General features: G+C 40.1%; 1 protein-coding gene across 13 annotated transcripts in view; it reads right to left on the bottom strand.

The window, feature by feature from the left end:
- The window catches only part of LOC126354218 (partitioning defective 3 homolog), a 468,105-nt gene that overhangs the window by 60,726 nt on the left and 381,185 nt on the right, over positions 1–26,194 (bottom strand). For all 13 annotated transcript variants that reach the window (XM_050003695.1, XM_050003686.1, XM_050003692.1 and 10 more), the window contains 5 exons: positions 20,440–20,585; positions 16,522–16,704; positions 12,778–12,875; positions 12,535–12,686; positions 6,018–6,152 (listed from right to left, as the gene is read on the bottom strand). In XM_050003695.1, coding sequence (XP_049859652.1) covers positions 6,018–6,152; positions 12,535–12,686; positions 12,778–12,875; positions 16,522–16,704; positions 20,440–20,585 — 714 coding nt within the window. The remainder of the gene's footprint in view (positions 1–6,017; positions 6,153–12,534; positions 12,687–12,777; positions 12,876–16,521; positions 16,705–20,439; positions 20,586–26,194) is intronic.

Genomic DNA, 26,194 nt, shown 5'->3' with positions numbered 1-26,194 from the left:
TATCGTTTACATTTAGATTACTGGTGAACTAAAGACATTGACTAAATACCGAACAACAACAGACAAACTACTTCTACACTAACAAAACAACATGGTAACATTTGACATGTTTAGACAACCTTGATTTATCATCCTTTACAGTAAAGGGAAAAATATCGATAAAGACAAACATAGAAGTTTTTTGAGTGAAAACCTGATTGAAGTCAACCAATATCCCAGTATAAAAATAGAATAATCACCAACTACGTCTACATCTACATTTACACCCATACTCCGCAAGCCACCTGACAGTGTGGCAGAGGGTACCCTGAGTACCTCTATCGGTTCTCCCCTCTATTCCAGTCTCGTATTGCTCGTGGAAAGAAGGACTGTTGGTATGCTTCTGTGTGGGCTCTAATCTCTCTGATTTTATCCTCATGGTCTCTTCGCAAGATATACGTAGGAGGAAGCAATATAGTGCTCGACTCTTCGGTGAAAGTAAGTTCTCGAAACTTTAAAAAAAGCCCATACCGAGCTACTGAGTGTCTCTCCTGCAGAGTCTTCCACTGGAGTTTATCTATCATATCTGTAACGCTTTTGCGATTACTAAATGATCCTGTAACGAAGCGCGCTGCTCTCCACTGGATCTTCTCTATCGCTTCTATCGCTTCTATCAACCCTATCCGGTATGGATCCCACACTGCTGAGCAGTATTCGAGCAGTGGGCGAACAAGCGTACTGTAACCTACTTCCTTTGTTTTCAGATTGCATTTCCTTAGGATTCTTCCAATGAATCTCAGTCTGGCATCTGCTTTACTGACGATCAACTTTATATGATCATTCCATTTTAAATCACTCCTAATGCGTACTCCCAGATAATTTATGGAATTAACTGCTTCCAGTTGCTGACCTGCTATTTTGTAGCCAAATGATAAGGGATCTATCTTTCTATGTATTCGCAGCACCTTACACTTGTCTACATTGAGATTCATTTGCCATTCCATGCATGAGTCAATTCGCTGCAGATCCTCCTGCATTTCAGTACAATTTTCCATTGTTACAACCTCTCGATACACCACAGCATCATCTGCAAAAAGCCTCAGTGAACTTCCGATGTCATCCACCAGGTCATTTATGTATATTGTGAATAGCAACGGTCCTATGACACTCCCCTGCAGCACACCTGAAATCACTCTTACTTCGGAAGACTTCTCTCCATTGAGAATGACATGCTGCATTCTGTTATCTAGGAACTCCTCAATCCAATCACACAATTGGTCCGAGAGTCCATATGCTCTTACTTTGTTCATTAAACAACTGTGGGGAACTGTATTGAATGCCTTGCCGAAGTCAAGAAACATGGCATCTACCTGTGAACTCGTGTCTATGGCCCTCCGAGTCTCGTGGACGAATAGTGCGAGCTGGGTTTCACACGACCGTCTTTTTCGAAACCCATGCTGATTCCTACAGAGTAGATTTCTAGTCTCCAGAAAAGTCATTATACTCTAACATAATACATGTTCCAAAATTCTATCGACGTTAGAGATATAGGTCTATAGTTCTGCACATCTGTTCGACGTCCCTTCTTGAAAACGGGGATGACCTGTCATCCTCTGTTTCAGTACGATTTTGGTCACAGAGTGTCTGGACATTTTGTTTTGATCCACCAACCGCTTTGACATAAGACCAAAATTTCTTAGGATTTTCTGCCAAGTCAATACATAGAACTTTGCTTTCGAATTCATTGAACGCCTCTCACATAGCCCTCCTCACACTACATTTCGCTTCGCATAATTTTTGTTTGTCTGCAAGGCTTTGGCTAGGTTTATGTTTGCTGTGAAGTTCCCTTTGCTTCCGCAGCAGTTTTCTAACTCAGTTGTTGTACCACGGTGGCTCTTTTCCATCTCTTACGATCTTGCTTGGCACATACTCATCTAGCGCATACTGTATGATGGTTTTGAACTTTGTCCACTGATTCTCAACACTATCTGTACTTGAGACAAAACTTTTGTGTTGAGGTGATATGTTTATATCAAAGAAAATAATCAGTCTTTGACAATATAATATAATTGAATGGATAAAAAAACCTACTCACCAACTGGTGGAACAAGAACACAAATGTAAAAAGTTTTTACTTATGCAAGCTTTTTGAGCCAGTGGCTCCTCCTTCCACCAGAAGAGTTGAAGGGGAAGGAAGAGGGCTGAACAAAAAGGACTGAAGAGATTTAGCAAAAGGGGAGGGGTTCAGGAAAGTCACCCAGAAACCTAGATCTTGGGAGACTTATGGAATAGGATGAGAAGGAAAGACTGATTGTTGGAGACTGGACCAGATGAGATTTTAAAACCTGAGAGCACAAAGGTAAACAACAGGGTAACATGCAAGACAGATTACTGCTAAAGCATTCCCTAAAAGCTGATGACTATCATTGTCCTCCCATAAGATGAAGGATCTAACACTGTGGCACTTGACCGGCAGGAGTTAGTGAAGGTCTATGCCACCTGTCTGATACCTCTACACACAGTATGTGCCATTAAGATCTCACCATGTGATTCAAACTGACCTACAGTCCCACCTTAAGACCTCAGGCTCCTCATGAGGACTAACACCTCAATCCATAGAACTTCTTACACCACCCAAACCTTCTTCCTAAGATCAACAAACCCAATCATCCTGGCTATCCTACATTTGCTGGCTTCAAAGCACTCACCGAACGTATATCTGCCTTAGTTGATCAGCATCTGCAACCCACAGTACAAAGACTTCCCTCCTATATTAAAGACACCAACCATTTCCGAGATCATCTGAAATCTGCACCTGTCCCATTCTCACCAAACAACTTGCTTGTTACCACTGATGCTCTCTCCCTCTATGCCAAGATCCTCCACATACAAGGTCTGTCTGCTGCTGATAATTTCCTCATTCAGGGCCTCACCTTAATCAACTTTATACTGACAAACAACTACTTCACCTTTGAGGGGCAAACATACAAACAAATCAGGGTTATGGCCATGGGAACCAGGATGGTTCCTTCCTATGCCAGTCTTTTCATGGGTCACTTGGAGAGGGCTTTGCTAGGATCTATAAGTCTTCAGCCCCTGGTCAGGTTTAGATCCATTGATATCTTTTACAAGTGGACTCATGGTGAGGCTGACCTATTAAAATTCCTGTAATCTCTAAATACCTTCTCCCAGTTTCATATGGTCCTATACCAAATCCCATGCCACTTTCCTTGAAATATATTTCATCCTCACCAAAGCCCAGCTACACATTGCTGTCCACTTTAAACCTACTAACAAACAACAGTGGTTACAATTTGACAGCCATGATCCTTTCCATGCCAAATGTTGCCTCCCATACAGCCTTGGCATTAAAGGTAAACATATTTGTTCATATGCACACTCTTTACAGCAATACACAACCATTCCCACCTCAGCCTTCACTGTATGTAATTACCACACCAGCCTAGTTCAAAAGCGGATTTTCTGAGCCATCACATCCAGTCTTGGTACTGCTGATCCTTCCAAAAAGCAACTTCGGAGAACACCACTTGTGACTCAGTATTATCCTGGTCTGGAATATATTAATCAGCTACTATGATAAGGCCATGACTTCCTAAAATCACACCCCAAAATGAGAACCATTCTGTCAGATTTTGCCCGCCGCACCTAGAACAGCTTTTTGTCGCCCTCCCAATCTCCGCAATATTGTTGTCAGACCCTATGCTCTTTCTGCATCCATCTCCCTATCCTGTGGCTCCTACCCCTGTGACTATCCCCACTGCAAGACTTACCCTATGCAACCTCCTACCACCACATATACCAGCCCTGTAAGTGACAAAACATATGCTATCAATGGGAGAGTGGCCAGTGATGACATGTCTTATACCTGCTGTTACATAAACAATGTTCAGCCTTTTACATATGCATGACAACCACCAGGTTATCAGTTAGGATGAATGGGCATAGGCAAAGGGTGTATACTAGCAACACACAATATCCTGTTGCAGAGCATGCTCTAGAAGACAGTTGTGACCTCAGGCCTGATTCAGCACATGCATTACCTGAATTCTTCCTCTTCTTTCTCAGAACTCTGCAGGTGGGAACTAGTGCTGCAACATGTCCTTGGTTCTTGCCACCCACCTGACCTTCATTTACATTAATTTCTTCCACCTCAGCATTGCTTCACAGTAACTACATCTTTCGTCTCCTACATCTTTCGTTTTCTGACCTGTCCATTTGTTTCCCTTCCACGTCTGTTACATACAATGTACTTAGCTTTTCACTCTCATTAACTCATGCGCAATGTTTTAGCAACAATCTCTGTTTTGCATATTATTCTATCTTCCACCATTTAAGCTCTCAGGTTTTCAAATCTCTTTGGGTGCAGTCCACTACATCAGTCTCATCCCACTGTCTCCTGTGACACAGGGTTCTCGCTGACTTTTCCAAACTCTGCCCCTTATCCCAAACCTCTCCAGTCCTTTTCCTTCACCCCTCTTCCTTCCTCTTTAGTCCTGCTGGAAATAGCAGCCACTGGTCCAAAAGCTTGTGTAAGTGGAACCTTTTTTCTATGTGTGTGTTCTCTCTTACTGCCAATTGGTGAGTAGATTTACTTTATCTATCCCGTTACTTTATATTAGGAAACATGTCCAATAGTCTTCCATACCAGAATGTTCACCATCTTCTGATTATTTTAGATAAGGCATCAATAAATAACAGAAATGAGTAAAATGTTACAGGTATTTTTTTCTTTATTCAACTATATGGTTGTTTTCACATAATATGCACCTTGCACCATCATGACCCTATGCTCCAGAGTTTCAACAAATTGAAAATTTGTTTTCTTCCACACCAATGCACATAACAGTAAGAGAAGAATATGATCCAGTTAGAAATGTTTGATGCAGTCTCTTAATCCAAATTTAGTTTTTCTTGTGCTCTGTTTAAACTAATTTACATGTACGACTGTTGTTACTGAATATGATGTTATTCTAATTGTACTATTTATTTTGTTACACAGGTTATAGACACTTGTGAGATTCAAAGATACATTCCTTTTTCTACTTTTAGTGAGGAAAGCAGAGTGGAAGTTGCCACAGATTACTATATCAGATTTAAATTCAGATATTTTGTTCAAGAACAGCTAAAGTCTATTCACAAACAGCTTAAAATTATCCACAGGGAAGATACACAACAAACAAGTTTAAAATTATCTTCTTCAATTGCCATAGATACTGTCAGAACATTCATTACTTCTATTCCTTTGTAACCAGAGCTAAAGCACAGCAGACAAAGTTGATCAAAAGAGAAACATTATAATGTTGAAACATCCTGGATTTGCATACTACACTTTAGAGTGGAAGATTCATTCCAGACCATTGCATTGTTCATTTTTGGGGCTATCTAAAGGTAATGAATTTGGTAAAGATGGTATCAGATGGACATTAGCTTATTGGAAGCATGACTATTATAACAGATATTTAAAAAACACTTAAATTTTACATCAACTCATGCTAACTGTAATTAATATAAAAAGAAGAGGTGAACATCATTAGAGTTTTCTCCAATTCCAGTCAGTTGAATCACCACTTAGGAGGCTGACGTTTTCAACAACAACTGGAATTTAAGTAGTTTTATTCATAGGGGCAGCCATGGTATCAATCTGTTTACTGTATCAGAGAGAGATTTACTCACTAACAGGTCATGAGAGAGAGCCAACAACCTGAACCTTTGTCTTTTTGATGCACTATGTTTCGCTACCTTTCTTACACCCTAAAAATTTTTTATGTAATTGAAGCATTGCCTCACTAATTTTGTACACACAATTTTATTTTCATCTCTGTTTTGAACATAGCAGCTTTTGTTTGATTTTATTCTCCCTAGAATCTTATCCAGTGCTACAGAAATGATGCTTTACATGGTACTATGAGAACTGGCAATGTATGTATCTAATACCATTGCAATCATCTTTGAGAAAGACAGCCCTTCACTATTCCTTAGCCATCTCAGAATAAGTATTTTAAAAGTATATTACTTACTGGCTCGAGTATGTGGCATCAACCCCTGGAACTTCACTGCCATGTTCAGCAGATTGTTTTCCTTTGCTGTCAGGCCTCCGTTCGATGTCCTTAGTCTCTTCTGACTTATGGCTGCCATTTGATGTCTTTTCTAACCTATTTTGAAGTATATCTCACAATGAATTTGTAAATAAGAAAATATTACTTCTAGAATAACAAAGAGAAAATACAACCTAACACTAAATGAGTTTAAAAGGCTAGGTCTTAAGAACAGCTGCTGGCACAAGGGGCACTGGAGTGGTATTGAAGCAGCTTTCCCAGTCAGCCATTTGGCACATACTTTTGTTCAATTCAACACCTTTCATCAGCACCTACTTCTTCCCAAGGCAGAGAGAAAATAAGAAATTCTGCAAAATCTTATTTTTCATTAAGAGAATCTTTTATTCGAGCGCTGATAAACTGACACCAAAAGTAGACGAATACCAAAGAGCAAAGGCAGAAAATGTAGAAGGCAAAGAGGAAGATCCTTACAGCTACCACCAAGTTCTGTAGACCAGAAATGAATGGACAGACAAAATAAAGTAAATCACATCACTTTTATTTTGTAGAATGAATACTTAATTAAAATGAATAGATTGATGAGGATGATATCAATAAAGATGTAATGATATGGAATTACATCAGGGCAAACCATTTATAAATGCTGAACTTGCCATGTAATGTTGATGTTATGACAGATGAAAATTTCTGCCAGGCAGGGGTTTACAACTGGATTTATTGCTTCTTGCAAGTCATCACCTGCAACCATGAGGCTATCTAAGTATGCCTCAAGCCTGCCTAACTTTTATTGTCCCTGGTGTTTGAACACTGCAATCAAAGGCTCCCCCACATGGTGAGCAGGAATAGCACCACTGGTAGAACAAATGCGTACATCGTCTTCCACCTCAACATTTGCTACATCACTACCTCCATCCACATCAAATTTATGCCTCCGACAATCCCTTCACTTTGACAGCTACCACCTATTCTACACCAAGAAGTCCCTTTCATACAGCTTAGCCACTTGTGGTCGTGACATTTGTGGTGACAAACATTCCCACTCCAAACATACCAAGGTCTTCACCGACTGAAATTACTCTCCCCCACTTTGTCCAGAAACAAATCTTCGAATCTTTCTCTGCTGGGGTTTTGACCATCTCTCATTGTGCCCTGAAATGAGAAATATTTCCCCACACTCCTCCACAATCATATTCCACCATCAACCCAACCCACAAAATATCTTCCTCCAACCCTATTCCACCTCTGCTCTCAACCCCTTGCCTAATGGCTCATATCTCTGGAATAAACCTAGATGCAAGACCTGCCCCTTACAGCCTCCCACTAACTTCTACTCCAGTCCTATCACAGGCACACCTTCCACACTATTAAATGCTGGGCTATCTGTGAAAGCAGCCATGTGCTGTACCAATTTATCTGTGGCCACTGTGCCATATTCTGAGTGGGCATCAGACCGATAACTAAAACAATGTCCGTCCACAAGAACAAGATGCGCTTGACTTCACAACCTTCGCCATCTGGATTCTTCCTATAACACTAGCTTTTTCGAACTGTGCAATTTGGAATTTTCCCTGCAACAAATCCTTCACTTCCATAAACCCCTGGCCTCATTCTTTGCTAGTTCCTGTCCTCCATTTGCCTATTCCCTTCCCTGCTGCCACTCCAGCCCTAAACACACCACCTCTCATCTCTATGCCCACTACCCACCCCAGCAAATGTGTATATATATATATGTGTGTGTGTGTGTGTGTGTGTGTGTGTGTGTGTGTGAGAGAGAGAGAGAGAGAGAGAGAGAGAGAGAGAGAGAGAGAGAGAGAGAGAGAGAGAGAGAGAGAGAGAGAGAGAGAGAGAGAGATATATATATGTCATGTTTTGTTGAAATGTGTGTTAGAAACTGTAAAAACATAGTTTTACTGTGATTTACCATTACTTTATTTTCTACAAGCCATGAACTTAAGTCATGAACTGCACTATTTGAAACAGAGCCATTGTTGTACACAACATCCTTTACTACCAAGCTAGTGTCATCAGCAAACAAAAATATTTTAAAGTTACCTGTAATACTAGAGGGGATATCATTTATATAAATAAGGAACAGGAGTGGCCCCAATACTGGTCCCCCCCCCCCCCCCCCCCACTTGACTGTACCCCACTCACATCCCACATCACAGTCATTCTCAACAATGTGAATAATTACCTTTTGCCGTCTGTTGCTAAAGTAAGAGGTGAATCAGTTGTGAGCTACCCCCATATTCCGCTCTAATGGTCCAACTTCTGGAGCAATATTTTGTGACCAGCACAATCAAACATTAAATAAAAAAATATGCCTAGCATTCGAAACCTTTTGTTTAACCCATCCAGTATCTCATACAGAAAAGAGAGTATAGCATATTCAGTTGTTAAATGACTTCTAAAGCTGAACAGTACATCTGATAGCAAATCATGTAATATAAAATAATGAATTATCCTTACATACACAGCCTTTTCAATAACTTCAGCAAACACTGATGGCATTATCCCTTTTTATAAAGTGTCTTTACTACTGAGTACTTTAATCATTCAGGAAACTGACCATTCATAAAGGAAAAATTACAAATATGGCTAAATACAGGGCTAACATGTGAAACACAGTACTTAAATAGTCTGCTAGGAACTTCATCACATCCATGAGAGTGAATGTCTCTTAAAATAATCTTACTGCATTTGTCAAACCTACATCTTTATTGCCACATTTTGCGGTAGCATCCACCCCTGCCTGGTGGCTACACTTCCTCAAAAGAACACACACTTGTCAAAAATATATGCATAATTTTCTCTGTAACAGTGTGACAGGATGGAATAACATGAGTAAGTTTCTTGGCTGCTTTACCTACATCCCCCTTCAGTACCTGAAGCAATTTTCATTCCTAAAATTTGTTTTTAATTGGTACACAGAATTTTTCTGCCACCTGAATAATACTTAACACTGCTTCTGATACACGTTCTACGCTGCTGTTGATCACGTGATTTTTGAATTAATGTAATCTATGAACTCTTTCTCATTCAGACTGTTCACTTGCTGAAAGTGATACATGGTACACATCACATAACACACATTTCTGCTTAACTTGTTATATTATTTTTCCAGCTACATAATTCAAAGACTTTCTTCCTCAAGTGAAATCTCATCTGCGTTGTGTATGTCTGAATTTGCACTTACAGGCATTGCTGCATCATTGTTGATTTGTTGCTCATCCCAAGTATGCCTGTGTTCCAGGCAGTCTATGAGGACTTAAGCAATTGCTATCTGTTAACTCCACTGATGACTGGGATGAACATACTGGAAGGTATCTGAAACTGAACTTTTTGCTGGAAGCACGCTGAGAAGTTTTGCCAGGGTCTCTCGCCAAAGCTTCCACAATAAAAAGCAATGGAAACCTTTTTTGTTAGAAAGTTATTTCTGAATGTTAATTGGCATGTTTATTGCCAGAATTACCACCGATCATCGCATATGTCTTTCACAACTTTACACATTGCACTTTTTATGTTCTCCCACATCATTAATTAAAACTACCAGAATATTGTATCTTATATGCAGTTGATGCAGCAGGACATTGAAGTACCCATTGTTTCACTACATACTGAACTGCTGCTGAAACAATATGGTATAGAAGTGCTTAAGCAGGACCAATTTTCATTTTATTGTACTGCACTCTCCTTGTATTTTCTCTTAGATTCCAAGTAATGTTCAATATGTTCTCTTTGTCAGAATCATACAGCTTGACAACAGAGTCAATGGTGACAGTTTTAAGTGGCAAATTACTGTCTTCAGTATTGTTTGGGAGCATAATGTGGTCAGAAATTGTTAAATGGTTTCTCAAATTATTCAGAATAAGACCAGCATCAGGCATTAAGTCTGTATGTTTCAGATACCAATATATATTAAGACAACTGGTAATTAGATCAATTCTCCCACTTACTCATGTACTTCTTGGCCACCTTGTAACACATGACGTTCAGCTGACAATAGCAGTACTTAGTTGCTGGTAATCCAAACATATGTTGTCGCTACTTTCTTTATTCAGGATTTTAAGGTAAAAAACTAACAGTGTCTTCTATTTGTTCTTTGGTGTATTACACTGCCACTAGGGTAAACATCTGAACTAAGCTGAATAGACTAATAAAATTTGAAATTATGATATACTTTTTTCTGTGATCCAATTTCGATAGAAATAAAGTGTAGATGTTGCCTCAAGCTATTCTCAAGTTATCTATGAAAATTCTGTGAAAATTCATCTAGTAGTGTACAGACAGATATCAATTTTACAGTTTTATTGTCCGCATAAATTCATGGAGGGAAACTAGTGCTGAAACTATAAAAGCTATTTCAAGTAAGCAGGATTTCAGGAGATTGAGTTGGTTGCTCCAGTGGAATGAGTTGGAAGTGAATTACAGGAATTACATGAATTAGTAGGCAATACTTCTGTCACTTTTTAGGACTTTGAGACTATGTGTGATAATGTGGCAACGACAGGAATGTTGAGAGTTGAATAATTGCCTTCTGAGAGAAACATGGAAAATGGAAGTGAGATGGAAGACAACCCTGTGCCCTCATTTGAAAAATTCAGAAGGTTACGATGGCCCATCAGCTTGAGGACACAACAATAGCATAACTTTCTCATTTGTAGCATGAAATGGTTCTGATACTATACAGGATAAATAGGAAGTAAACATGCTTGTCTGAATACTTCAACAAAATCCTAGGTATGTGACGTTCAAGTCTGCCAATTCATAGATTTTTGGGAAAATTTGACTAAAACTGTATTTTACAATTTAAACATTTCAATAATTTACTGCAGCTAATACTTTATTAGCTTGAACCATTCACTGTGTTTTTCTCTAACATATCTTCAGTAATATTTGACTCTAGTTTTATGACTATCAGTAAGAATTCTTCCTCTTTGTAGTGTCTTCCTCCATACAGCATTCAGAATTATTAGTCACTTAAAATGTTATATAGAGGTACTTTAATTTTGTGCAAACTATGACATGATGTAAATGAATATTTTAATTTAAATTCCCAGCAGCAGAAGGTATATTCAAAAAGCACATTGAGATGAGATAAGATAAGATAAGATACCAATCAGATTACATGGAAGTGAAATGGGATACCCTTCATCATGACCCAGATTTTGGCACTGACAATCACTCGGCAGTTTTACCAGTGCAATACTAGGTTACAAAAACTATAAATAATAATGGACTAAGACGTATATAGAAAGACTGAAACATGAAGACAAAGCTGAAGAATTTTGAGCTGAGACGTATGGGAAGCGAGAGAACTTTAAGCTGTGAGGGAATAATTGTAACAAAGGCAGATAAATTTCAAGGGGGAAAAGAGGAGGGGGTGTAACTCATGAAAACCATTCATGATCCAGGAAATAGATTTACCAAAACTAATTTTTACTGGAACAGATAAATCACAAAGTAAATAACCATGACACGTAACATTTAAAACATCACCACAAGATGACACACATTGATGTAAAACAAAACCTATGAGAGCCAGTACAAAGTGTACTCAAAAATTAAAACACATGGTTCAGATAATGAACTTATGTTAAAATAAGTAAGAATAAAAAATGTCTAAAATTAAAATGACGACAGATTGGCAAAAAGAACATAATGAAGAATTGTGTGTTTTGGAACTGTTGTTGAGTATACATCTGGGTGGCATCATCCAAATGATGCTGAATACCTATTAACAGTTCAGAATTAATCAGTCACTGAAAAAATCCAGTAAAATTATATGATAGAGATACCACAAATTGCTCAGACTATGTAAATGAAGAATATTAAGTGGATACCAAGTTTGTGTGAAGACTATCAGCTAAATTTCAATAATGCTTTAAAAAACTGAACAACAATGAAGTGACAGTAATAAACAATACAGTCCTTAAGTTGTGACAGAATGTTGAAGGTACAAACTAAGAAAAGTGGTGTTCAGACGTATTTAATGTAAGAAGTTTTATGTGTATGCTGTGAGGATAAGGAAACAGCCAGTTTATTGTCTGCACTGGTTTGAACATCTTGTTTGTGGGTCTGTCTACTGTGAGCAATTGCTTTTTAATTGGTGTGATGATGTCTATCATCTTAACGTAAAGCTGTCACCAACCTGAGGCTGGCTTCAGCACCACAATGCTTTACTATGTAGTGGTGGTGGTGGTATGCCCTTAAATTCCTTTAATCTTCATATGGATTTATCCAGACAACTTAATGTGCCAGCTATGAACTGCAGTGTGACTTGAATTTCTTTACATATACAGAGCATCATTAAGAGGTGGAAGGAACCATAAATGTTTCTTCAAATGATTGTTTGTATTCCATAATTTCATCCCTACCTTTACATGTCAACTTTATCTTCTTATTGAATTTCTAACTATATCTGAATACCACTTTTAGAACAAATAGAACTACTGCATTATAGTTATAGAAAAGATACCTGTGGTTTTCTGCATCCATCCTATGCTGAGGAACATATTCTTCTTCTATCATGACCATTTCTCCAGCAGGAGGGTTGACAGTTGGGCTCACCAGTTTGTCAGCTGTGGTGCCACTGAGCAACATCGTTGTGTTCCAGGTCTCATTAGTAGCCTGCCAAATTATAACAATAGTTCAACTTTATGGCATGAAGTGTGGAGAAAAGGAAAAAAAAAACCTTCAGTTTCGATTTTAACTTACTTACCCTGTAATAACTTTCATTTCTAAGTGCATGAGGATTAGTTACTTGGCCAGTCAATCTATCAATCACAGGATGGCGAGTGCTCAGACCATCTATGGCACCTTTTAAAATGGAACATGATTAGCTCTGTTAATGTTGTTTAGTTTCATTGTTACACAATTCAGCTGATGAACAGAAAGCAAATACTTAATTCATTTTTGTATTCACACAGTATGCAATGGAAAGGCTTAACATATTAGATACATATCAACACTATTTTATACATTCATAAATGTGAACTTGACAGTATTATGAAAAGGATAGTTGTTGCACACCATGAAGATTACATGATGAGTTCCAGAGAGGCACAGTGAAAAGACTGTTATATACTTTCAACAAAAGCCTTCTTAAGGAAACAGAAATGCACACATATTTACACAAGCAAGCACATCTCACACACACGTGACCACTACCTCCAGCCAGATTGCAACAGAATTGTTTTGAACTGTTGAACAGGAGCAGCAATCTGGAATGGGAGTGGGAATGACGGGTGGGGTGGGGGGTGGAGGGAGGTGGTGCGATAGTAGGGTACACATGGTGGATGATGAATTGGTGCAGCTTGGTGGTGCTTGCAGGGACTAGAGGTGGCAGGATACGGCTAATAGGTGTAGCACCAGGAAGTTGTGGAGAAGGAGAAGAAGGGGGACTAGGAGGGGGGGGGGGGGGGGCAGAGTGGAAATGAAAGGAGCAGAGAAGGAGAGAAGACTGGTGAATGTGTCAGCAGAGAAGAACACAATGCGGGTGAGAGAACGCAAATTACTAGGAAGTGACAGAACAGTGGGGCCAGAAACTGTTGAGTTGGTGGTGTGGGGATAGTAGGAGAATTTGGGGAGTGGAGAATGTGTTCTGAGGATAGCTCTATTCTGCACAGTTCCGGAAAGCTGGTGGTGGAGGGGAGGATCCAGATGACCAGGATTGTGAAGCAGTCATTGAAATGAAGTATGTAACGTACAGCTGCATGTTGTGACACAGGATAGTCTACTTTGCTCTTGGCCACAGTTTGGCGGTGGCCATTCATTCTCATGTAGAGCTGGTTGGTAGTCATACCAGCATAAAAAGCTGAACAATGACTGTAGCAGAGCTGGTATACAAAATGGATGCTTCCACCGTGTGGCACAACTTGCAGCTGTAAATGGCATGCTTGCTTTCAATGGTTGCTTCGCAACCCATTGGGTATCTGGCTTCTTCTCTCCACCAACAGCTTTTCTGAACTGCACAGATGGGAGTTATCCTTACAACGTTTTCTCCACTCCCAGAATCGTCTCGATCTCAACCTAAGGTAATCTACTGTTCCCACACACTCCAACCAACTGTTTCTGCTCCCTCTGCTCTGTCACCACCTCACAATTCATCTCCCCTCACCTTCATTGTGGCTTACACTTTGCCAGTGCATCCACCGGTATCTCCCCCCCCCCCCCCCCCCACCTCCCACCCCACCACCCCTCTGCTCCTCTCCTTTTCCACTCTTCATTTTTCCCCCCTTCTCTTCTTCCACTACAGTCTCCTGACCCTGTGCCAGTCAACTCTGTCCTGCCACCTCTACTTCCTGTATGCTCCATCATGCAGTGCTGATTTCTCTTCCACCCACCTGTAACCTGCTATCCTTCCCACTCCTCTGCTCAGGATTGCAACTCAGTGCATCATTTTTATGGTGAGTAGTGATCTATCCTTCCCATAATATGACTGGTGTAACAACAGATAGACTACTTTTAGAAAAGAAGTCATATTCTATTAGCATATAGAACAAAAATGATAGGAAATAAGAGAAAAGGGAAAGCCATATCAATTCTGGAATACAAGGAAAGTAAGGAACATTGAATTATTCAAAAGTAGTAGTAGTAAAGAGCTAAATTTGAGAGAGCTGTTAATACGCAATCGATATTAAAATTGCAACACCACGAAGATGATGATGCAGTAAATGTCAAATCGGCATGAAGTGTACTACATGTTTGGGTATGCAAATGATTAGCATTTCAGCACCACCATACAAAGCTGCCAGGAGTATCATTATCAGCATTCTATGTACAGGGTGTTAGGAAACTCTCATTTCAAACCTCTAGGACTTTTAAGGGAAATGAGTCCATAATATTTTGAATAGTGACTCATATCCAGAAACATACTGTTTCCATTATACGATGGCTTCAATTCAGACGTGTAATACATCCTTGTCTGCTGAGGGAAAGACGAAAGTCTCAGAGTTGCTTGTCCTCATATGCAATAGGGTAGACACTATGACATGTACTATGTCAGATTGTCACCTACTGTTGCAATGCATCAATACTGTCCTGTAAATACAGTACACTGGGTTCTTTTTTATTTTGGAATAATGTAAACATGTAATATTTAAGTGTTAATACAAACAAATGTGCTTCCATTGTATAAATGGATGTTTCATTATGTTTCCTTTTGAACTGTTACCTAATAATTGTATTGCATCACTCCTAATTCAGCTCCTTACGCCTTCATGGAGATATTACATGTCTGAACTGAAGGCATCAAAGAATGGGGACTGTACATTCCCAGACATGGGTTCCTATCCTAAATATTATGTACCCACTCCCCTCTACAAGTCCTAGAAATTTGTAATGGGAATTTCTGAACAGACTGTATATGGAAAGATTATGCAACATGTTTTTAATTAAAAACTCACATTTGAATACTGGTTATTCGTGAGATCACATTATGCTTCACATTAAAAAAGATATCTGTCAACATGTGTTGCCAACACAAGTCACAATTAGACAGTGGCAGGATCATGACCTCTCAAGATTGTGCTTAATGTACTGCAACAGTGCTGCTTGCATTAGTCAGGATCCCACAATTGTCAAGCAAATCTGGAATTTATAGTTTTAGGAAGGGCTATAAACCACTTTACACTGCATCACAGTGGCACCACATGACTTGTGCTGTGCAGGACAAACATATTGCTCACTTGGTCATGCTGGATTGTAAAGCCATGTCACATACCTACAGTCAGAAATTAGGCTCATCTAGTCATGGTTTGCACAGAGATTCACATGCTACCATTTGCCACACATTGTGACTGATGCACAATTGTACAAAGTTGAAACAGCACATAATGAGTTACTCTTACCAGTATCTGCCATCCAAGCTCAGTTCCACTATGCCCAGCATGGTTAGAACCATTATTGCTGCTGATGGTGGTGGTGGCTCTGCCTCTTTATACTACATTTTGCATCATTTATACCCCAAAATTCCGAGAGAGAGAGAGAGAGAGAGAGAGAGAGAGAGAGAGAGAGAGAGAGAGAGAGAGAGAGAGAGAGAGAGAGTGCGCACTACAGAAGGCGAAAAATAAATAATTCGAAATAAAGTACATCAAAATAATAATAAAAAATATTGGAAAAGGAGATGAGATAGTTATGCTTTGGCAGAATAGAGGGAGGGGAAAAATGGAAAGAGGTCTTATGAGTCTGTTATGCTTCTGTAAATTATTTTATGCCATTTCTCTGTGAAAGGCCAAAAGTACTAAACTATGAACTCCATATGTTGGTAAAAATCTATAGGGATCAATATCTGACTAATATGAACTGTTTACTTGTCATTTACACTACAATCATCTTTGGAATAGTGCAAATTTATTATATTTAATTATCATGTAAAAAGCTCATTCTCATCTGGACTGGAAAGCAAAGATGTATTTATTGTTGTATAGGCACAATTATAATAATATTCTCATCATGTACTTACCAAGTCGCCTTCCATTTGCACCAATGCCTGAAGATTTATTGCTTCTGTTCACAGAATCCTGGGATTCATCTTTACTGGCATATGGCAGAAAGATGACAGTGTTGTTTTCAGAGTTCTCACTGACGGCTGAGATATCTGGATTATAGCCCTCAACATCATTCTTTCCACCAAATGTCTCTGTACCTTTAGCAAAAACCATTTAATAGATTCACAGTCTACAGGTCATAAATACTTTATGGTATTCTTAGTTGTGCCAATTCATACATTCAGAAAAATATTTCAATAAAAGCTATGTGCTTACATCCCTGAAAAAAATGATAAGTACACCAGACCTAAACCACCTGTATGCGAGTGGTTTGCATGCTGCACAGAAAGCCTATTGGATTTATGATTTTAGAGGATAGACAGTACTGGAAGTCACTGGTTCAGTTCCTCTCATGGATGGTTAATATGAAGAAGATGTAGGACTGAAATTTGGCTAAGGAATATGCTATTTTGGTTATGATAGTCACAAACATTTCAGTTAACATAATGTGACAAGTTTATTACTTTCCTATGGCAAACTGAGGTAAGATTCTACAGCTAAGAACAAGCTGGACAAATCATTTTGTTTGGGAAATGAACGTTGACTGGTTTGATAATAGTGGCAGGTAACTGCAACCTTCCTGTGGAAAATTAAGTAGTAGTTGTTTTTTGGGGAAGGAGACCAGACAGCGAGGTCATCGGTCTCATCAGATTAGGGAAGGAAGGGGAAGGAAGTCAACTGTGCCCTTTTAAAGGAACCATCCCGGCATTTGCCTGGAGCGATTTAGGGAAATCACAGAAAACCTAAATCAGGATGGCCGGGCGCGGGATGGAAAATTAAGTGTTCACGTTTGTCTGAATGTTTACATTCATACTTTTAACTATGACTTTTTAAGATATAATAACTTGCAAATTTAAATGAGCATGAGTTCCAACAGAAACTACTTTCCCATAACATAAGTGGCATAGTGAGGAGGGAGGGGGAGAAAAGGGGATCTGCCATGCCCTGATCACCAATTCTTGCAGAAGGGCACCAAACGGTCTCCACAACAAACATGATTTTCCACAAAATATTTTATTATTAGAGTACAGTCTACATATTATAATGCTGTGTGTTCCGGAGGGGAGGGGGGGAAGGGGAGGGAGCACCAATAGATAGTAGTATCATACCCCGAACAGTGGTGCGGAGGGGGTAGAGGCAATAAACAGTGGTGCGGAGGGGGTAGAGGCAATAAACTCTCGTGCCCCAGGCGCCAGTAACATTCACTATGCCACTGCACACTGCATACCATGAACTGTGTCAGACAATAATACCATACCTATGTCATCTATATTTTGAATAATGCTGTCATATAAACATAAGGTAACATCATTCGAGAACTAATTAGTATATTTGCACTGCACTTTACTATCCCCCCCACTCATGTGCCGCTCTAAAAGAGTTGTGTTTATTGTTGACAAGTGAACTAAGCAGTGCTTCACAGTTGCTAAATATTTATCAGAATTTTATACATATCCTGATCTTCTCCTCCTCTCTGTCCATCTCTTTTCATATCTCATCCTCTCCCCCCTTTCTTTGTCCATCCCTCCCCTCCGCCCCCCTCCCCATCGTTGTCTATCTGTCTATCTCCTCCTGACCAATGACTGAACCGCCGAATATGATGCATTTTGTAACTCTAAATTTAAACTCATTTCCTAAGCTAATCACAACCCCATGATGCCATGATGTGCAATACATTCAAGAAAATCCCAGTCAACAATTTGCGGCAGACCCAGAATGACCATTGCTTTGTTCATGGTGATTAAGGCTAACCTCTATGAGCAAACCCAAGGCAGAAAAAAATTGGTTTCAATGGTAAGAGCAAACTAATTTCTTGCTAATATTGATTACCTGAAACTATCCTTGTACCAGCTACATGAGATGCTGTGTTGCCAACCAATGAACAGTACTCATTGGATTTTGTCGCAAGTTAGAGGGGAGACAGGCAGATTCCAAATGAAAAAAGAATGATGGGAAGGAAAAATAAGAGCAAATAAAACTGTCAATACAATGATGAAAATTACATGACAAAAAATGAGAAATAAAAAAATTACTCCTAAGCCAACTAACTGAATAAAAATAATAATCAAACTCTGCATTAGATTTAGAAATAATAATAATTATTATTAAAAAAAGATTCACTACATCTGACGAGACTTGGCCCAATGATCTTTCAAACATCAGTTTTGTACACTAAACAATTCATTAACCACAATGCTGGGTTAATTAGTTATATTTGCAACTGTGGTGAGCCAGTCACAATGATAAATTGTCGCCTTCAAAAATTTGGCTTCTGTTCTGTGTTATGTCCAGCTTACCTAATGTAAGCCGATCTTCATGATTATTATATGTGCTGCTGAATCGCATCAGGTACAAAGTATCCAATAGTGTTTGGTTAGTGCTGTGTGTGCAATGTGTGTGTGTGTTTGTGTGTGTGTTTGTGTGTGTGTGTGTGAGAGAGAGAGAGAGAGAGAGAGAGAGAGAGAGAGAGAGAGAGAGAAAAGGAGCTGGAAGTGAACTGACCAATTTTTGTGGCGATTTGGCAACAATGAATGGTTCAGGTGTGATATCGAGCATTCTGGTTGAAGGAAACCACCTACAACGTGTGAAGTGTCATCCATCAAGAAATTTTAATCAGACTATAGGTGTCGCACCCAAAGCCTGAGGCAGTTGGAAACTTTGTCACCAATGAGAGTACCATGTATGTTCGTTACATGAACTTTTATGTTAGCCAGATGCTTTGACATAATGTACTGTGTCAGTAAGTCAGGGAGGAGAAGTTATTTTAAAAAGTTTATGTCAGCACTGATTAAGTAATTTGTCAAACCACTTGTAGTGTGTGTAACTTACTAACAATGAAAACTCCAGGGTGACATATTAGTAATGTAAGGAAAAGATATATTGCTACTTACCATAAAGATGATGGGTTAAGTTGCAGAGAGGCACAATTAAAAGACACTTGCACATAAGCTTTCAGGAAATGCCTTTGTCAGGAAAAGAAAGAGAAAAACACACCATTCACTCACACATGCAAGCACATCTCACGCAGACATTACCACCAACTATAGCTCTCAGGCCAGAATGACTTATGCATAAATGTCTTAATTGTGCCTGCCTGCAACTTAATGTGTCATCTTTATGGCAAGTAACAATCTATCTCTTCCTTATTACATTGTTAACTTATCTATCTGTATTGTGAAAACTATTATATAATCAGCAAGATGATACGTAGAAGTGTTGAATAAAAATAAATATGACAGACTGATGAAGTAAAAATGAATTGTGTTGTGTTACTTCACAATCAACTGTTTGAATAACCAAGCAATTGTTGGAAGAAGGTAAGATCAATGGGTATTGTTGAGACTGAAGAAACCTTACACATGTCAGTAAGTTACAGCACGTGTGCTGTTCTGATACACATTGGAATCCCTACCCCACAATACTGTAGTATGCCACAGATAAAGCAAAGAAAAGCAAAATGACACAGCCGATGTACACTTTATCATCGTGTTGTAATGTTTCGTTTCAGCTCCTCCAGGGTTGTGCCATGGTACTGTGGCAAGGGGATTTTATTCCATACTAGGATTGCAGACTTGTACTTGCATATGAACATACAAATAGTTGCATAGCTTTATTTGATGTGATGATTACACCTCATATAAAATCTCATAAAAACAGTTTGATGAGTAGTTGCGAGGATGGTGAAGCCCCATCTTCAAAGACATTTTTCTTGTCAGCTGTTGGGTATTAGTTGACCTAAAAAAATAGTGTGTGATATGCCACATTTGTAAGGAATAACTTTTTTTGCCCCCTTTAACCACGTAAAGATAAAAGTGTAATGCACATATACGTACCTGAGGAACTGGTCAGCAAACTGCTGGCTGAATCACGGCCAGAATGGGATGGTTGACTACTATTGGGCCCATGTGATGTTACACATCGTGCTACTGTCAAAGTTATTATACCAGGGGTAGGGCCTTCCATATGTACCATTGCACGCCTGTAAGGAATGAAAAGTAAGACTGTATTTAATAAATTGATCAAAGTCTACAGATCAATTCTAATCATAAACTGAGCAAAAGCTCAAATTAGGGAAGGAAATAACCTGTTGCCTTTCAAAGGAACCATCCTGGCATTTGTTGGAAGCAATTTAGGGAAATCATGGGAAATCTAAATCACGATGGCCAGATGTGGATTTGAACCATTGTTCTCCTGAATGCAAGTGCTAGATCAGACACACAATACATTGTTCCTTGACATGGAATACACCACCTGCATTATAGTTTTAAGTGTCAACCAGCATGCTTTTGGACTAATACCATAAACTAATGAGTCACTTAATACACAGTCTTTCCTCTCACTCTAACACAACATATTTGAAGAACTCTCATGTTACATATGTCTTAATTTGCATAATTCATTCTGGAGAAGAATGAATATCTCAGGTGTCATTTTCCTGAGAAACAACAATTGAAACTAATGAGTGATGTAAGTATCTACTGCAATGCTGTCCGACAGACAATTCCTGCTTTCAGGTTTGAACACGGCCGCTTCTCAGCAACCGTTTTGGCAGTCACAATAAGTATTTTGCATCTCAGCTAGAACCATATTTCAGTGATGAAACCTATTAACTGGAATCTACTGGACAAATTACACTGACCTAAAATGAGACTTTGTCAAAGCCTAAGTGTAGTTTAAACACAAAAAACAAAATTCTTTACAGTCAAAAAATGAACTTTTTGTCATTATTATTTAGACTCCAAGATCCTGATGGCCAGATAGCATGATAAAAATATTTTCAAAAGCTCTTGGAAGAAAGTCCTTTCCATTGTTATAATCTAGTCACAAAAATTTACAAGTACATTCCACATTGGTTGCATGAGCATCCTAATAGTTGCACACTCATTTTCCAATACAAACTGAGGTGACAGTACCATCATTGTCAGGATGGAAACCAGTTTCTGCTCCAATATAAAGTATGAGGAGATACTTCTTTGTCAATTGCACTATCAACAAATTTGTATCAAAGTATAACAGCATAACAAAAAAAATCGAACTACCACAAACACTTAACATGTAGAAGAATAGTTGACGCTGCCCTGGATGTAAAACAAATTGTCAAATATTTAAAACAATAGCCAGAGTACCTGTAGAAAATTTATGAGCTTTCCTCATCCCATGTCCCAGCTTTTGCATTTTGTCAAGAATGTGAATCAGAACAAAGACTATTGAACATGAGAGTGGACAAAATTATCAGTGGCCACAAAGAGAGCAGCTTAAGCAGTTTTTTTATTTTAAGAATATTTACAATAGAGTTCTCAGCATCTTCAAATTAATAATGAACTGGAAGTTGCAGTGATGATTTTCTGCCCTACATTTATAAAACACTGTGTATTATATTCACATGCTTCTGACAGTCAAAAACAGTGGGTAATAAATAGTCAGAGAGAGAAACTAAGATGCACAATGCACATGCTTGTAGGCAAAAGAATAGTACAGCATCTGGGTATTGTTCCACAGACTACAGTAAAAGAAAGATTTGCAGCTCAGCAAAACATTTTACTGCCCAGTAGCTAAAAACATTATTTGAAATGTGTAGGCAAACAAGAAAATTAGTTAATTACATATTCAGTTACTGACCTGTTGTTTAACTGCAGTTTTTTAGTCCTCTGTGTGCTAATAATAAGGATAACATTAAATAATACAGCCAACAAAACACACATGTTTACTCTAATTAATAAGTGTAGCCACAATGACTTAAATAGCAAGGCTTCTCTTTAACTAACATTTTAAGCAATACTTTACCTTCAAGGAGTTACCATGTTAATTAATACACAGGCAGATTTTGGAGAAACCGAGAATGGTTGGCTGTCTAATATTTACCATGAAGGAAGTAATTTTCCTACACAGACAGTTCGTTATGTTCCTTGTTATCTTACCCAGTACCTTACAAGGTATTAGGTACGGTGATCAGGTATCAAAGAAAAAAAAAATATTTACACAGGAAAATTACTAGCAAGCAGCTGTCAACCTTTACTTCAGAAAGACAGACTACTAAAAATACTGTCCTCTTAAAGCAAAAAGAATTCCTTTGGGGAAATAAAGAAAGAACGCAGAAATCACAGCAACCAAATTTCATACTAAACTGACTACAAATGCAGTACAATTTGTGACCTTAAAAGATATGTTAGGTTTAGTAACAAATGAGTATATGTTTACCCAATTTTTTATGAACACATATCTTCTAAAATGAGACTGTTCTAGACACCATATAGCGGAGATGCTGAGTCGCAGATAGGCACAACAAAAAGACTCCCACAATTAAAGCTTTTGGCCATTAAGACCTTCATCAACACCACACACACACACACACACACACACACACACACACACACACACACACACACACACACACACACAACACACAACACACGGTGCAGTCTCAGACAACTGAAACCACACTGCAAGCAGCAGCAACAGTGCAAGATGGGAGTGGTGACTAAGTGGGGGTAGGAGCAGGCTGGGGTGGGGAGGGGAAGGGATAGTACAGTGGGGGTGTTGGATAGTGAAGTGCTGCAGGTTAGATGGAGGGCAGGGAAGAGGAGGGGAGGAGGGAGGGGGGCGAGTAGTGGGTGTTGTTGTGAAATGATGGCTGTGTAGTGCTGGAATGGGAACAGGGAAGGACAGTAACAAAGGTTGAGGCAAGGAGGGGAATGGGCCTCAATCTTGGATAGTCACTGTACTAGCGCATCCAGCTCCTTTCCTGTTTCCATTCCAGCACTACAAAGCCATCATTCCAACACCACACCCAGTCTTTTTGTTTCTCTCCTTTTCCAATACTTCACACCCCTCCCCCCCCTCCCCTCCCCATCTCTCCCCTGCCCTCCATCTAACCTGCAGGACTTCACTGTCCGAGACACCCACCATAGTATCCCTCCTCCTCCCTGCACCAACCTCCTCCTTACCCCCACCCAGTCACCACTCCCAACATGCACTGGTGCTGCTGCTCACAGTATGCCTAAGACTGCAGTCATGTCTAAAGTTGCATTTGTGTGCGAGTTCGTGTGCATGTGTGCACATAAATTTTTTATTAAGGCCTTAATGGCCAAAAGCTTTATTGGTGGGAGTCTCTTCGTGGTGCCTATGTGCAACTCAACATCTCCACTATATGGTGAGTAGCAGCTTTCCTTCTCATAATACTGTCACATTCCATCCTGGATTTTCCATTATTTGAGATTGTTCTAGAGATTTTTATGAACTTATCTAACAGATCATATTGAATAAAAACATTGTTCATTTTCCTCACTTTCTGTTAACATAAAAGCTGGAAGAAAAATTGCAACTAACAAGTCAGCCAATTAATGTACCTCCATATTCTGGAAACATTCTAAGCAAAAAACTAATGCAGCATGTGGATATTGTTCCACAGATTGTTTTGAGAGATGGAATAGAGAAGGGGAGCAGAGGATCATGTGTATTATACAACAAAGCCTAGTAGAAATCCTGAACAACAGAGGAGATATTGAATTTAACTGGAAGAAAGATAAAATGTAAAATGCAGCAAATGAAGTAGGCAAAAAAGGATAGACACATTAGATTTTACATCTTGTCAAAGGCAAGCCTTTTGAAGCACACATAAATAAGGGGAAGATAGATGCTACCTACAGGAATATTAAAGAGACCTATGGAGAAAACAGCTACACAAGTAAAAAGATCTCAGATGGCAGACCTCTACTAAACTATGACCTGTACTACACTATGAAGTGAAAGCTCAAAGGTGGAAGGAGATATATATAAAAAGATGCTGTGACTTACCAAATGGGAAAGCGCTGGTAGACAGACACAATAAAAAACACACAAACACATACACAAATATCAAGCTTTTGCAAGCCACTGTTGCTTCATCAGGAAAGATGGAAGGAGGGGGGAAGATGAAAGGATGTTGGTTTTAAGGCAGAGGGTAAGGAGCCATTCCAATCCTCTGTTGTTTCTGTATATGTGCGGATATACATACACTCCTGGAAACTGAAATAAGAACACCGTGAATTCATTGTCCCAGGAAGGTGAAACTTTATTGACACATTCCTGGGGTCAGATACATCACATGATCACACTGACAGAACCACAGGCACATAGACACAGGCAACAGAGCACGCACATTGTAGGCACTAGTACAGTGTATATCCACCTTTCGCAGCAATGCAGGCTGCTATTCTCCCATGGAGACGATCGTAGAGATGCTGGATGTAGTCCTGTGGAACGGCTTGCCATGCCATTTCCACCTGGCGCCTCAGTTGGACCAGCGTTCATGCTGGACGTGCAGACCGCGTGAGACGACACTTCATCCAGTCCCAAACATGCTCAATGGGGGACAGATCCGGAGATCTTGCTGGCCAGGATAGTTGACTTACACCTTCTAGAGCACGTTGGGTGGCACGGGATACATGCGAACGTGCATTGTCCTGTTGGAACAGCAGGTTCCCTTGCCGGTCTAGGAATCGTAGAACGATGGGTTCGATGACGGTTTGGATGTACCGTGCACTATTCAGTGTCCCGTCGACGATCACCAGAGGTGTACAGCCAGTGTAGGAGATCGCTCCCCACACCATGATGCCGGGTGTTGCCCCTGTGTGCCTCGGTCATATGCAGTCCTGATTGTGGCGCTCCCTGCACGGCGCCAAACACGCATACGACCATCATTGGCACCAAGGCAGAAGCGACTCATCGCTGAAGACGACACGTCTCCATTCGTCCCTCCATTCACGCCTGTCGCGACACCACTGGAGGCGGGCTGCACGATGTTGGGGCGTGAGCGGAACACGGCCTAACGGTGTGCGGGACCGTAGCCCAGCTTCATGGAGACGGTTGCAAATGGTCCTCGCCGATACCCCAGGAGCAACAGTGTCCCTAATTTGCTGGGAAGTGGCGGTGCGGTCCCCTACGGCACTGCGTAGGATCCTACGGTCTTGGCGTGCATCCGTGCGTCGCTGCGGTCCGGTCCCAGGTCGACGGGCACGTGCACCTTCCGCCGACCACTGGCGACAACATCAATGTACTGTGGAGACCTCACGCCCCACGTGTCGAGCAATTCGGCGGTACGTCCACCCGGCCTCCCGCATGCCCACAATACGCCCTCGCTCAAAGTCCGTCAACTGCACATACGGTTCACGTCCACGCTGTCGCGGCATGCTACCAGTGTTAAAGACTGCGATGGAGCTCCGTATGCCACGGCAAACTGGCTGACACTGACGGCGGCGGTGCACAAATGCTGCGCAGCTAGCGCCATTCGACGGCCAACACCGCGGTTCCTGGTGTGTCCGCTGTGCCGTGCGTGTGATCATTGCTTGTACAGCCCTCTCGCAGTGTCCGGAGCAAGTATGGTGGGTCTGACACACTGGTGTCAATGTGTTCTTTTTTCCATTTCCAGGAGTGTATATATATATATTAAAACAAAGATTCCATGACTTACCAAACGGGTCTGCTTGTGTATGTATATGTGTGGATGGATGTGCGTGCGTGCGTGCGCTCTGTGTATACCTGTCTTTTTTTTCCCCCTAAGGTAAGTCTTTCCGCTCCCGGGATTGGAATGACTCCTTACCCTCTCCCTTA

The sequence above is a fragment of the Schistocerca gregaria genome, chromosome 3 (assembly GCF_023897955.1).
Source record: "Schistocerca gregaria isolate iqSchGreg1 chromosome 3, iqSchGreg1.2, whole genome shotgun sequence".
NCBI classification, from domain to species: Eukaryota; Metazoa; Arthropoda; class Insecta; order Orthoptera; family Acrididae; genus Schistocerca; species Schistocerca gregaria.
Note: the sequence above shows the minus strand (reverse complement) of the source record. Positions and strands in the feature narration are given on the sequence as shown.